General features: G+C 40.0%; 2 protein-coding genes across 2 annotated transcripts; both read right to left on the bottom strand.

Annotated features, from left to right (window-relative positions):
* Positions 1-7,622: 7,622 nt before the first annotated feature.
* On the bottom strand, positions 7,623-11,382 carry LOC102571108 (olfactory receptor 6M1-like). The gene is made up of 2 exons (XM_006268317.1): positions 11,368-11,382; positions 7,623-8,600 (listed from the first exon to the last, which is right to left on the bottom strand). The coding sequence occupies exons 1-2, from the start codon at positions 11,380-11,382 to the stop codon at positions 7,623-7,625; spliced, it is 993 nt and encodes a 330-aa protein (XP_006268379.1).
* A 2,100-nt stretch (positions 11,383-13,482) lies between these two features.
* Positions 13,483-14,445, bottom strand: LOC102571346 (olfactory receptor 10C1-like). Its single transcript, XM_006268318.2, has one exon. It carries the CDS (start codon positions 14,443-14,445, stop codon positions 13,483-13,485), a length of 963 nt encoding a protein of 320 aa, XP_006268380.2.
* Positions 14,446-15,723: the final 1,278 nt, after the last annotated feature.

Here is a 15,723-nt window from a genome sequence, read left to right on the forward strand (position 1 = left end):
GGATTAGGTCTTGAATTACTGCTGCTATGAGTGTGACTCCATTACATCATCACTTGCTAGTTTACACCATACTCCAGGATAAGTGAGAAGAAAACAGGTCCTGTTGGCTTCACCAGAGTTAATCTTATTTCACACTAGGTTGAGTACAGGCCCTTTAAAAAATATACAAATACACTGTAATGAATTTTAAATAGGGTATCAGTTTGAGTTTTCTATGAGGTGGACTGACCACAACTATGTATTTTAAAGCATGAATTAAAGTCTGTGGGTGTTAGGAGTAAGCAGGCTTCCAGGATCCTGTAGCACCTTAAAGCTAAGTTCAGATAAGATTCTGATTCAAAAGGTGGAATTAGAAAATCAGATGAAAGCTGAATCTACAGATGGGAAAAATCGATACTTAATTCAGGTTGGATTGGAACCCATTGCCTTCAGTACAGCTATGACCAATATAAACCAGCTAAGAATTGTACATATTGATTGTGAGGGAGATATGGCTGGTTTACATTTATTGGCCTCCAACATTTGAGTAAAGATACTTAATTCCATATCTCACAGATCTGTTGTGATAATTCATTATTTAATGTTTATTAAGAGTTTTTTTCATAGGGTGGTCCTAACTATTGTTATCATATATATTCAAACACCAATTTTCCTTGGGTCAGATGTTTGATCTCTCACTTGTCTTTTTACTCATGCCATTTAGAGAGGATTAACGGACCAGTAAATAAGAGTTTTGTAGTTTGCATTATTGGGTTATTGGTTTGATGATGCTTCCCAGTACTGGAATTCAATATAATTTGAGAGATCGTTTTCCCTGTTTTCTTCCTCTTGCTGATATAATTTTTGAGGAAATAGTTTCATTTTTTTTCTGCTTAATTTCTGGCAAAGATTTACTGAGCAGGAAAGATGGACTCATGGTAAATTAATTAATATTTCCAAATCATCTAATAGTTGGAAACATTATTCTTTAGCTATCACATATTTTTATAAGACCTATCAAGATGACAGGAGGGACTGGAGACAAAGATCTTTCTTACCTATGCATCCTCATTTCAATATATAGTGAACACAGTATATATTCATAGTCTGGAAACATTAAAGTCTCTGACTGTTTCAGAGCCCTTGAGGAGGATGACTTCCTGAAGTGAGGTGAAGAGAAGGTATAGACTGGAGTTATGGAAGAGACCTTCTATAGTGTAGTTAACAACCCATCTTAGTCCTGTGCATGATGGAAAAATCTTCATGGTATGTTAATATGCTTCAGTCAACAAGGAAAAGCCCACCAGTGACTGCAAATAGACTGGGCTTTTTACTGAATTGTAGACTAGGGCAAATAATGAAAGACAAATAAACAAAGAAACAAATGCTATGTCAACATGAAAATCTAAAGAGTTTAATTTTTCAAACTTCCAAAGTCATCCCACATATCTGAAATAAATTATTTTTAGGTTTCCCATATTGAAATTAAATGTTCTTACAGTGTTCATGTTTTTAACTTATTCATTATCAGTTAAAATTTCCCAAATTCAGACCAATTTTGCAAATATATTTGGTGGTGCCTAAACTCCATTCTTTGTGAATGTACTGTTCACCAGAAACAAACAACAATCATATGTATTTATTCAATGCTCCTATGCTACAGTGATTCTGGGCTATTCCACAAAGTTTAAGGTCTTTCACTGGAAGGCCTGACATATAAATCCATAGCAGAAATCTACAGACATAACAGTTGAATTTTGATATACAATTTGTGACACTACAGCCTAAAATTAGTTAACACTATTTGGGACAGTATTGAGGTGGTTAGCTGTGTATGTCCATTCATAATATATGATAAAGCAGGCTGTTGCCTTGAAGTTTATATCTTTCTGAAGCACATAGTTTCTAGGGGTACATCCCAATAAGTGCACACATGGATATTTCCAGGTTCCCAAAATCTAAGGCAATCCTGTGAAGAAGATTAGCACAGGTCTTGTACTTTTGGGGCACGTCCAGATGAGCCCACATGTGCCTCTTGCAGCATCTCAAACTCCTTTGAGACTCTGCAAGAGGCATGTGCAAGAATGAGAAAATGTTCCCTGCACTGCAAATTTGCATCCATGGGGCAAAATTAGACCCCTGGATATCTAGGGGTAAAAAAAAAAACAGCAGACCAAAAAATGTGGGCCAGGGCACGGTCCCCGAAGGTGCCCTGAGGCAACCGGAGGCTGGGTCCTCCACAGAGATGCTCTGCCTGCCAGAGTGTCTCTATGGTTGGCCCTCGCCCTGGTGCTGAAGCTGGGTGGCCCTCACCCAGGCTCCAGTGCCAGTAAGTAAAGAGTCAGGAGGGTGGAGGAGGGGGGAGGGGACCATGAGGGGACCCCCACTGGTCCCACCCACTTCCCCAGTCCCCCAGATCCCTGCCCCACCCAGACCCACCCCCTGCCTGCCCCCTGAGCCCCCCCAGTCCCTGCCCCATGTGGCCCCATCCCCCCCATCCCCCCAAGCCACCCCCAATCCCTGCCCCATCCATTTCCACCCCCTGCCTGCCTCTCAAGCCCCCCCTGAGGCCCCCCAATCCCTGCCTTGCCCAGCCCCATCCTCCTGAGACCCCCCGATTCCTGCCCTGCCTGCCCTCAAAGCCCCCCCAATCCCTGCCCCACCCAGCTCCAGCCCCCCTCAGCCCCCAGAGCCCCCCCAGTGTCTGTCCCAGTTGGCCCCATGCCTCACCTGCCAGTTGAGCCCCCCCCATCACTGCCCTCCCACCCCAGCACGAATAGAAAAACAACTCCCCCCAGCACTTACTGGCAGTACCAGCTGCTGTCAGGGGTCACTGGGGACCCCCTGCACAGTGTGGGGCTGTGTGACAGCCCCGGTGGCCCCAGCCTGGGCCCTGCTGCCCTCCACTGCTCCACAATGCCCCATGCTGCCTCAGGGGGCTTTTCCAGGCCCTGGAGCCCCCTGAGCCCTTGCTCCTGTGATAAGTAGAGGTTTTATTTTTATTTTATTTTTTTAAATTGCTGGAGGCTGGGGGGGGGGGGGGCAGCCACCGGGGTGCTGGAGGTGCAAGCAGGGGCTGAGGCTGGCCGGGGCAGTCATTGGGGTGTTTGGGGAAGTGGCAGGGTTGGGTTAGGTGGGGCAGCCATCAGGGGAGGCTGCAGGAACTGGCAGGTGCTGGGACTGGGGGAGCAAACGGGATTGGGCATGTGGGCCCTGCAGCAGGTATAGCCCCTGTGGGGGCCATTTGGCCCCTGTGGGGGGCTGTAGCCCCTGTGGAGGGGGGGATGTGTCCCCTATTGGGGGCTGTAGACCCTGAGAGGGAACTGTAACCCCTGAGAGTGAACTGTTGGGGGGGGCTGTAGCCTCTGTTGGGGGGCTGTAATCCCTTTGGGGGTTGTATCCCCTGTGGGGGGCAGCAAAACATAGCTATTTAGAATTCACTTTATTATGATAAGAGAGACTCTGATAGGCTTCCTAATTGCTTTAACATTGTAGATATATCAATAAAACATTGATCAACTGATGATTGTCTCTCACTCTCTCTCTATATAGTGGTTTTTGTTTTAATTGTGAAGGAACATGGATTTTGGGGTACTTAACAGTGTGACTTTGGGATTTTTTTATCAAGGATTTTTCAGTTTTCAAATAGGGAACACTAGAATTCCTGTTAGGGAGGCCAGTGGCAGGACCCTGCCTGCTCATAGCTGGAACCTTGAACCCAGCTGGAGGTGGCTGACCTCCTGGCCATTTGGGGCCAGGAGGAAATGCTTTGACAGTTCAAAGTAAAAGGAGGCCACCACACCTGGAACATATTCCGGGAGATAGTTGTCCAGATGGTTGGGCAGGGGCACACATGGCAGTAGTGCTGCACAAAGGCCAACCCTGCAGCCACAGTCCACTAGCTGCTGGCTCAGAGGGGCAGATGCCTGTGCTGGCTGTGCAGTCCCCATCCAGGTCTGGCAGGTGCACAGCAGGTCACAGAGAGGTAGCAGCTCCCACTGTCAGACTGCTGCAGTGGGTAGAGGGTGCAGGGAACTCTCAGGGCTGTTTCAGCAGTCCAGCTGGCACAAGGGGTAGTGTCCCCAGGTACCAATTTGCTGGGCCCAAAAAGTTCCTGAGAGTAAGTAGCCCTGAGTTACTTTCCAGGGCAGCTTTTTGTAGTGATGGGGCCAGGACAGGGCAGCTTTTTATACTGCTGGGGACAGCACAGGTGCTGCTCCAGCGCTCTAGCGCCCCCTAGCTGCAGATCTGGGAGGAGCAAGGCAGGGTTATTTTGCCCCAACTGGCACAATTTGCTGTGCACCAAAGTGCATGTCTGGGCACATGTGCTGAGGTCAAAAGCCCTGGCTCAAATTTGCATCACTTCTATTTCAGCTGCTGCAAGCACACATGCCTGTATGTGTGGATGTGCCCTTGGATTCCTGGAGCCCCTCTTCAGTGATGGGCCCACCACGCAGGCTGTCATAAGGTCAGAGATGTGGGGACCACAGGGTCTCTTCCTGGCTTTTAACTAAAGTTATCAAAACTCAAATGACTAAACAAATTGACATTTTCTTTTGAACTTTGTTGAACTGACACTTTTCAATCTAGCACTACTCCTACCTCTATTAAAAAGGTTCATGAAACATGTAAGTCTTGGGTGTACCTGCTCAGCTGTGAATTAACATAACAGTCTATAATGATCATAGCTGACTTGAAGCTGCATCACTGAATCCTCACAAAAAAAAAAAAAATTAAAGTTTTTTTTTCCCCCTTAAACCTTTGTATTTTAAAATCGTATTGCCTTTCTTAGGTAAGGTTGTTGATAGCAACTAGTCTTTCCATCTGTCTCCTTACTTACTGTGGCAGCAATCTTTCATATATGAGATTAAAATCCCTGGGTATATATCAGATATAAACCTAAGCTCTATAATTTGGATTCAGACTTTACAAACTAAATATCTACTGGAATGCATGTTGGGCAAGAGAAGCATTAGTGTTTTTTCTCCCCACTGTAGTTATAGAAACTAGTTACCACAAAAGCTCTGTTTAGCAACAGAGCTGTTGCAGCTCTGTTGCTAAACAGAACAGTTGCAGTTACACTGACAACGAGAACACATAACTGATTCAGGCATTGACATATACAAGAATATTAATGATATAGTCTACCAAAAACTTCCAGAAGATTCTCAATATTATTTTATAGGACCTGAACAAGTGGAAAACATTAGCAATATCTGTATGGGGGTATGTTCATATTTGAAAAATGAATGAATTGCCTTTTCTAAATTAGTGATCACATAATCTACTGGTAATAATCCCCCAATCCTATTTTGATAAAATCTACCAAAAGATTATCAGGTTTCTGTGGAGAGAGGGTAAAAGGAACCAACTTTAATTTTAAATGATTCAACTATCAGTTGAAATGAGTGACTTTGAAATTGTTAACCTTTAATAGTATCACAATGCCTTTCCTAGTAAGTCAGGCTATATTATGAATGATTGATATGAATGATAACTCTCCAGTACGGGTAAAAGTTGAAGAAGTTCTTGTGTTTCCCCTTCCCTTATCAAACATTTTTGGCTCTACGTTCTACCATCTTGATAATTTTCTAATCCCCATAATTTTAGCAACCTGACAACTTGGAAAAAATTGGCATACAGTGAAGTTTCATCCTTCTTTACATTGTAAGGCATCTCTTTGGGGCATTCCCTTTTTTTTTTTTTGAAGTATGAGTTCCATAACTGACATGGAGAAAGTAGATGTATAAGGGGAATATACATGTAGAAATGTAGCTTTTAATGGGTAATCATATTAAATTCTTCTGTGAAATATATGATAAATTCAACCTCCTGAAAACAGTTAAATGGCAAGACATGTGATTGTGTCAAGTACTGAAAAATTAGTTTCAACCTGAAGCTTTGAGGGTTGCAAATGCTCTAGATATACTAAATTTTAGCTTGAAATACACTTCTGTTCCCTACTGTATGCTATCACTTTAAAAATGTATAATATCACATACCAGAGCTGATACAGATCATTTTAATAATTTAAATAAATGTAATAATGTTAATTTAATAATCTTTACTTAAATATTTAAGTAAAATGAAGGTTTAGGTAGTCAGATGATAAAATCTGAATGTAAATCTGCAGTTCTGTATATTTAAACATTCACAACTAAACTTAAACTGCATCAACCACAACCACCTTCATTGAGCTGTCTCTAAACTAAAAAGATTAACTATATTGCTATTAGATGTTTCTGAGGTACAACGCATTGCTTGTTCAAATCATTTGGTCATTCCCTATTATCAGTCCTTTTTGGAAATAAATTATAATTAGAGTTACTATAGTTTTGAATACAGTACTGATATCCTTGACAAATAATATTATGCTTGGGTATAAGGAGTTCAAACTGAATTCTTCCCAGATTTCATTTATATATTAGGCCTTATTAGTTATATGCAGGTTTGTATTACTTCATTGGAAATGAAGGGCATCTCTAAAAGTTGTATCCTGGTTTAAAGAAATGGAAAAACTTGTATCCATAGCAAAAATCATGTTTTACAGCTGTAACTGCTTTGAAAGGTTTAAAGCAATTTGGAAAGATTTTTTTTTTAGAATATGTTGGTAACTATTTTTTTTCTTATTAAATGCACATTTATCTTTTCCTTCTGTATCACTCATTCTTCCCTTCTTTGTTTTTTCCCCTTTATAGCTTATTATTTGTGATAGACATTTATGTGTTTCAGACAGATGTGTAAGTAATTTATATATATGTACTTTGATTTTTTGTGTACCAATTAAAAACAATAAAAAAGAAAAATACCCAAACTGCATACAGGATTATGGTCCATGATCTGAAGGATGATATTATATGGAATTTGAATGGGAGATCCATTTTTAAATATTTTGGATTTAAGTAAGCTGCCAGGATGCAGTGGCAGATTGGTGAAAGCATCTTGATTGGGTTCTGGAGAAAAAAATTTTAGCCTTGCTCTGAACTAATAATGTTTGATCCCAAATGACCAAGCTGCAAATGGATACCTGAATATTCCAGATGTGGAGTAAAAAATGATTGGATGTGATTTTAGTCACATCACTCCTTTGTGAGCATACCTTAACCAGCTAGCCTGAAGGTCCCAGAAACTCAGATAGGCTTTTGACTGAATTTGATGTGTGATGGTGGGATTGTAAGCAGATAAGGGGACAAACCCATCCTTGGCTCACTGATATCTAAGAACCTTCCTCAGTCAAGGGAAAAATAATCCTGGTTATGTGTCTTGACAGAATGTTCAGCAGGCTAATTCTAGGGATAATCATTGGGAAGGAAACTGTCATTTAGCTGCGAATTGCACAAACAAGGTTATTACTGTATCTTGTCAGTTTACATCTGCAACCATTATCTGGATGTCTCTAAATTTTCATCCTAAACTTATTGCGGTGAGCCCACACACACAAGCTGATGAGTTAAATACATTGCTGAATTTACAGAGGTGACTCTTCTAGCTCAGGTGGCTTCACTTCCTGTTTTGAGATCCATAGCTTCTAATTTGACTTTTATGCAAGGTCTCCCTGAAGAACCACTTTTCCAGATTAATTTTCCAGTCTGATTTTAAGTGCTTTCTCTTATATGTAGAGTCCCCATGTCTAAACTCTGAAATTACTTGGGCCACTCAAATTCTTTCCCATGAGTCCGTCTCTTAAGGAGAATTTTTTTTAAGGCCTTTTTCATATCCTGATTCCTTAAACTGTAAATCATTGGGTTTAATGTTGGAGTGACCACACTATAGACAACAGCTACAATTTTGTTCATGTTGAAGGAAGATCGTGTTGTTGGACTGACATACATGAAAATCACTGTGCCATAATAGAGTGAAACCACAGTTAGGTGGGAGGCACAAGTGGAGAAGGCTTTATGCCGGCCTTCTGAAGAAGAAATTCTTAAAATGGTGATAACAATATACAGGTAGGAGACTACAGTAGACAAGAATGTGCCTAGAATAACCAGGGCAGAAAGCAGGAATATCACCTTCTGTGTTATAGATGTGTCCACACATGCCAGCTTGAGCAATGGTGGGATATCACAAAAGAAATGGTTAACTATATTGGGGCCACAAAATGGCAAACTAATCACCAAAAAGGCAGCCACCAAAGGAGCCATGCAACCACCTACCCAAGAACCAATAATCAGTAGCACACAGACCTTTTGGCTCATGATGACTGAGTACCTGAGTGGGTAACATATGGCTATGTATCGGTCATAGGCCATCACTGCAAGGAGGAAACACTCAGCAGTACCAAGGAAGAAAAAGAAATAAGATTGCAACAAACAGCCAGCAAAGGGTATTGTTCTGACTCCTGTAAGGAGGATAGACAGTAGCTTAGGGACTGTGACTGTGGTATATCCCACATCCAGGAAAGAGAGGTTTCCCAGAAAGAAGTACATTGGGGTATGAAGCTGTGTGTCCATTTTAAGAGTCATAATTATAATGATATTTCCTGTGACGGAGAGGAGGTACAGGGATAAGAAAAGGATGAAGAGTGAGACCTCTACATCTCTTGTGCTGGGAAACCCCACAATAATGAATTCTGTTACTGAGCTATCATTTCGCAGATCTGCAGATGAGCCTTCCACCATCTATAAAAAAAAAGAGAAGAAACAACAAAAAGTAGAAACATATAATTTTTTTTAAAATACTTCTGAGTGTACAACAATTGTATTTGATTCTTGGGCAAAAGGAAGACAGAAACTGAGAACAAGAATTATCATTATGCTGTAGCCTAGTGATTAGTGCACTGAGCTAACAGGAGGCATCCCGCAACCCAGCTCCTGCTCAAGTCCTCTTCTACAAAATAATCATTAGATACAACTAATAAATAATGCTGGATGCAGGGGCTGGAACTTGGGATTCTTCTTATTAGTTGACTCAGCTAAACCTTGGCCTGAAATGGCATGCTGCTTCTTCCCCTCCCCACCACAATGACCCAGTTGACCCAATGAATTTCCCCCCTCCCCCCTGAATACTGGCACAACTTCAACAAGAACAATGGGAATAGGGCATGCTTCTAGAATAGAGTGCGCTTCTGGGAGATGTTAGCTTTTGCTTTGAATTCCTCCAAGCAAAGGAAGGAATTAACCCCAGATCACTGGCATAGCATCAGTGCTGTAATCTCTAGCCCACTTCTGCAATTTCTTTTAGACCTGGGCTTAATTTTTTAAAGAAAACTATAGCTGCCCACCACTACCACTAGAACCACTTCCTCCTTCTGGGTATACAAATATCTGAATATTTGGTTTCTGCTCCTAAAATGGTATACACTTTTTTTATCCAATGACAATTTAATGCATTATGCATTCCCAGGCAGTGGGGTGTAACTTACACTAAAGACAAAGCTCGCATCTCTCAATAAGATACACTGGTTCAGGTAGCCAACTACCATCTAAATGAGCTTCAAGTTGAATTGAACTGAATCCTCCCATGCCATAACTGCAAAAAAGGGCAAAATATGCCTATCCCTGAGCTGAACATGATTACATTTTTTTTTAATTGAGATGCCTGCTATTTGGCCTAGGAGTGATATAAAACTTAGAAGAGCAGCAACAATAGAATCTGAACTTCTTTCTCTGAATTCTAATTCTAACCTCTAATTCAAGTCCTTAATTTGAAATCATATATTTCTATTTTTCTGCTATTTATTTTATCAACTTCAATATTGCTAAAATAGGGTAGAAAAAAAAGATACATTAGACTATTTACTATTTAAACTAAAATACAGTAAGTGATTATCATTTTGTGTCCTGGTATGATTAACATTGATTAGATACCACTTCCCCCACTCATAGACAAAAGGCACAAACAAAACATGTACACACAAAGTTTATACTAACTTACTTGCAATGATTAGACACAACACCTACACAGTACCTGCACAAGCATACAGAAACTCAAGCAAATTGACACACACCTAGACACAGATACATATATAGATATCAATACAATGTTAATTACACATGTCTGACTACATGTTACTCAACACATGTCCAAATGTACAAGAAGTGGAACACAGTGGCACTCAACAAATGTACATACACCCCTCCTGATGGCAAATTCTCATGAAAAAACTATGGAATAAATAGCCGTATGCATTCAGAGTTACTCATTGGCCTAAAAATTATGTATATAAATTTATAATAAAAAGATGCACACAGGCAGAGGCACACATGAACCTTAAAAACACATAAACAACACACGAACATTTAAAAATCATACACACACACACACATTTATGCAAAGATACACATGAATCTACAGTCTGAAACACATTCTCTTATTAGCTTTTCAATACAATTATAAGATAACTGTTTTTAACATTTTCACTACATAAATTTTGATTATTAATATTCTTTTCTTGAAAATTAAGGAAAAAAATGGTATCCAAACTTCTGCAGTTCCTTTGGAAAAATGTGCTAATTAATTGAGAGAAATTTCATCAGTTTCATTTGTGAAAATTAAAAGTTATAAAGGAAAAGAACTTTCATGAGCTAGGATACAAATCAAATATAATTGAAAGGAATGGGGGAGAAATGTCCCTTGTCATTAGAAAAAATGTAACTTTTACACATCTCTGTGAATCCTGATGTATTGGCCCCCCAAAATACTCTGAAACCAGTCTATTAGAATTCAGTAGACATGCTGGTCATTCTTTCTTCTTCCAGAACTGCCAATCCAAAGCAATAAAAAATGTCTAACAATATCAAAAGTAGAGGGTGGACAGGAACTGGCAACCAAATATAATTTCTGTTTCCTGGCCTTTCATCCCTATTAATGACTTCTAAAAAAATAGAATGTTTTTCATATTACAACAAAGTTTTCTAAACTTGGGGAATTCTCTGGGGTTTTTTTTTTACCTTTAGAGCTTGCAGGGATGGGTTCTGTAGCAATGCAACAAAAGAATCACTCTATGTGACTCTTCTTGCCAAGAAAACAAGTATTCCTTTCTTACATTGAATATGCAGAAGAAAATAAGTTACAATAGAGAAACTGGAAATTTTGACTCATCTGTTGGTGCTATTTTGTTTTGTTTTGCTTTGTTTCACTATCCTCCAAAACTCATCGTCTTGATCAACAGGAGGCTGAAACTGGTGTGCCATAATATTTAGGAGCATATTTTAACTCTGGGTTATGTCCCTGGAGTCCAATTAGTACAGTAGTAGTATGTATAATGACTTGAAATGCTTAGATTTGAGTCAGCTTCATGGTCAATTGTATTTTGCCATAATATCAAATTGGTTGATTGGACTTGTAATTTGTAATTTGCATAAGGTCATAGCCGAAGCACAAGAAGAGGACAAATAGAAAGTAACATCTTGAGTCCTGCTACCATTTGAAATGGTTCTGCCTTACCTTAGTAAAGGCCATTCCTGTTGATGTCAAAAAGTGTCAATAATGACTTGAAGAACTTGTGAAACAATATGGTGCACAGGTATCTGCTCCTGCCCCTAGCAGTATATAGAACAACCAAATGATGTGGTAAAGCTACACTGATGCACACCCAACTCCCACTTTTGACCATCAAAAGTCACAGAACTTAAGAGAAATGCAAAGAGGGAACCATTAAGGGACTTCCCACATGAAGAGCTAGAGGGCATACTTCTCATGGTTATGGCCGTATCCTAAGAAAGCTTGGCCTGAGTGCAATGAATGAAAGATAGCTTAATGATTAAAATATATATATTATAACAGAGAGTCAAGGACTCCTGTTACTTTGAGAAGCCACAATAGGGATGTCTTCAGGTGTGCATGGGGGAGAGGAAGCGATACCAGATTCTGGACTAGCTGCAGGGGAGTAGGCAGTCAGGAACCCATAGGCTGCAAGTGTCTATTTTGGAGCTAGCTGCCTAGCAGTAGGACAATGGGGCACTGCCATGGTAAGGCAGCAAGAGCACTGATACAGTTTAGCTAGAGAAACAGCAGTAAGTTATGAGGCTGAGGGGACACACCTGTGGCCATTAAAAAGAGCATGTAACTGGAAGAGGAGGAGCCCAGGGCCTGTAGGACAGAGGGGCAGGGAAGTTCTGAATTCTGCAGAGAGAGAAGCTCCTGCCAGGTTAGGCGTGTGGGGAGTGGGGACTGCAGGCCATGGCAGGTGCTCTCAGGGCTTAGAGAGACACAGAATGGGAAGGTGGCTTGGCAGTGTCCTAGTGACTTTGAAAGTTTGGGTTTAAAGTGGTGGTTTGCATTTTGATTTAGTTTTAAAACTGGAGGACTGGGGGTGGCTGTAGGGGTGAATAGGAAGCCACAGGACTGCCTAAGTGGCTTGCCAAATTTTGACCCCAGAGACAGTGACTGAGTCAGCCAAGAAGGCCAGAGCCTGAGCCCCAGTGTGGGGAGGGGGAGGAAGTGAAGGCATCTGAGGCCAAGAGGGCTGGAGCCTGAGCCTAACCCCAGGATTGGGGATGAAGAAGGTGGCCTGAGGCTGTTGAGATGCTGAGGCTGAAAGGCTGGGCCAGAGCCAGTTACAGTGTGTTGGAGCAGCCTTGATGCACATGTATAGTCACCCTAAGGCACCACAGTACTAACTTCCTTTTGCAAAATTGCACGTACCTTTTTCAGTAATGTTTTTTCAGGGTCTTAAACATGGTTAAATAGGATAAAAAGAAAATGAAGGCTAGTTTAACTAACTAGTGTTAAATAAAGAGAATATTTTTCAAGTACTGTCCAATAGCAGGCACTTCTCTCTGAACTACTGGTACCCTTTTCACAATAGGTTGGCTTGATAGGCGAACTATGAGCCTAAGGGAATTTACAACTCAGATTTTTCAAGGATTGATCATGGAAACAATTTTATTTATTATTTTCATTAAAGGTGTTGTCATGAAAAAGAGGAATGTATTAGTAATGACACAAACCTGTGAGGTTTGGAAAATCATATTGAAAGAAATGGATAATTTTGTATACTAGGGTAATAGGAACAGAATGGAATTTAACAATAAAGAATGCAAGATAATGAACTTCAGGAGTAATAAAAATAATTTCTGATGTAATCTGGAGCCCCAGTGAATGACAGATCTATAGTTATTAATGGATCAAAGGATGACTATGAGCCACTAGTTTGTTCTGTTTATGCAAAATGAGAATGTGACCACAGGATCCTACAGCCAATCAGTATAACCTGACTGTGAATAATTTAGGCTGGAAACTAGAAGAATGAGGTCCTGAAACATACTTCCAATAACAGCAGGTGTATTTGGGGGCAGTGGGAGAAGAGGGGAAACAATTTAAAGATGGAGCTTCATAATTTTGCAGAAGGTATTTTATTACATTAATTTGCACAATGCCAACCGACCAGAGTCACTGGATTAACTAGCCCAGGAGGCCCCCTCTTGTATTGTGTCATCTGATCCTATGTTCCTATACATCTTAAGATATAAACAATAAGGAGTATAAACTTCCCCCCCCCCTTAAAAAAAAAAATAACTGAACTATTCCTCAGAGGACTATCCAAAAAAGCAAATCTATCTATGTTTTTTTTTGATAAAACATCTTTAGCTTTATTTTCTTAAGGGGTCTTTTCACATCCTTGTTTCTAAGGCTGTATATAATTGGGTTTAATATTGGTGTGATCACGGAGTAGAACAAAGAGAGCAGTTTGTCCACATCCAGGGAATAGGTAGATTTGGGACGAATATAGATGAAAATGGCTGTTCCATAGAATATCATCACTACAGTGAGGTGTGAGGAGCATGTGGAGAAAGCTCTACGCCTACCTTCTGCAGACCTAATGTTAAGGATAGTTGAAATGATTCGAATGTAGGACACCAGAATTAGCATAAAAGGCATCATGATGACAAAGGCAGCAGCCACAATGACCTGGATCTCATTCCAATAAGTGTCTCCATACACCAGCATCAGCAGTGGCTGGATCTCACAAAAGAAGTGGTTAATCACATTAGGACCACAGAAAGTCAGTGAGAACATGAATGTGGGATGTCCAAGGGCTTCCAAGTTGCCACAGACCCATGATGCAGCAGCTAGTTGGATGCACACCTTCTTGTTCATAATGGCTGTGTACCGCAGTGGGTTACATATGGCACTGTAGCGGTCATATGCCATAGCAGCTAAGCGACAGCACTCTGTTGCACCAAAAAACAAAAAGAAATACATTTGGGTAGCACAGCCAGCAAAGGAAATGGACTTATCATTTGAATGGAGGCTGGTCAACAACTTGGGCAGGGTGACTGAAGTGTAGCAGATCTCTAGGAATGATAAGTTCCTGAGGAAGAAATACATGGGCGTGTGAAGGGTGGGGTCAGCATTTATGATGAAGAGAATGAGGAGGTTGCCCAGCCCTGTGATGATGTAAATGCATAGAAAAAACAAGAAGATAGAAAGCTTCATGTCAGGGTGGGTAGAAAAGCCCATTATGACAAACATGGTCACAAGAGAATCATTCCCTGGGGTCTCTTCTTCACCATGCTTCATCTTGGAAATTAAAAAGAAAATCTATGCATTAGTTCAATATATATATTAAAAGTCAAGCAAAACTATTAACTGTTTATTCATAGCGTATCCACTTTTTGGTCTGAAAATAAATCAGGACTGTAACTATTTTGTCTGGGGTCTGCTCTCACAACACTGTAAATCTAAAACCATATCGTTTAAGTTAAAGATTTGAATGTTCCTCTCACTTACACCAGCTTTAAACTGGAGTACTTCCAGCGCTCCATTAAAGCATGACCTTTTTTTAAACCCATTTCAGTTAGAAAAGCATTTGGCCTAGTGAGCTCATAGGTGTGTAAAACTGTTGAAAGATCAGAATGAAGGTCAACATATTTACAATACTACAGCAAAAGTCAAAACCCATTTTCAACTCAATCTATGTATAATAAAATTAAGAATAAAATGGTCAGAATTTGTTTAATCACCTGTTTCTCAGGTTCTCTATGGCATGGGTAGGGAAATTTTACCATTTGACATCCATTGAGAATATTGGCTGCATTACCATACTGAAGTAATTTCATTGAAGTCCCATCACTGGACAGCTGGTCGTGATTTTTTGAACTCCTTTTCTTTCCTTCATTGTCCTGTCCTGTCCTGTCCTGTCATTTCATTTTTTTTCTTTGTCAGAAACTCCAATTTATAGAAGAAAAGATCATTTTTTATAGATCTGAACTACTTTCAATTGAACTTTTGTTTAGAAAAAAAGTGCTCAGCTCCACAACGATGATTTGATCAAAAAAGAATAACATATTTTCCAGGGTAGTTAATATTTTGATGGTTAAGGCATTCAGGTGAGAACTGTCAAACACAGTTTTAAGTCACAGACCATATTTAGTTAGACAAGGGATTTAAATTGATTTTCCAATAAGTGTCTTAAACCCCAAGTAGTTGTTTGTTAAGAAGAGTAGGGATAACTGGCTGTCTTTTTTCATTTTTTTCCCTCTTTTTTTCCCAAACCTTCATATGAAAGAAAGGAAAATCAAAGGACTCTTTTTTTTCTGCAGACTTTAAAAAAGAAAAAGGAATTTCAAAGGGTTTCCTATGATTGGAAGACCGTATCATTCTCTCACCTAAATGAGTATAAATTAATGACAGTCTGATCATAAAAAACAATTAATAACCTTTTTTCATAGTAGTAACTTTCTTTGTTAATACCTGCCTTCATCCTCAAATCATGAAGCAACTTAAATCATTAAAATTACCTATTTTTGTTCATGGTGTAAGCTGAATTTAGCAAGTAATAGCATTAGACACAGATAC

This window comes from Alligator mississippiensis, chromosome 7, assembly GCF_030867095.1.
Source record: "Alligator mississippiensis isolate rAllMis1 chromosome 7, rAllMis1, whole genome shotgun sequence".
NCBI lineage: Eukaryota > Metazoa > Chordata > Crocodylia > Alligatoridae > Alligator > Alligator mississippiensis.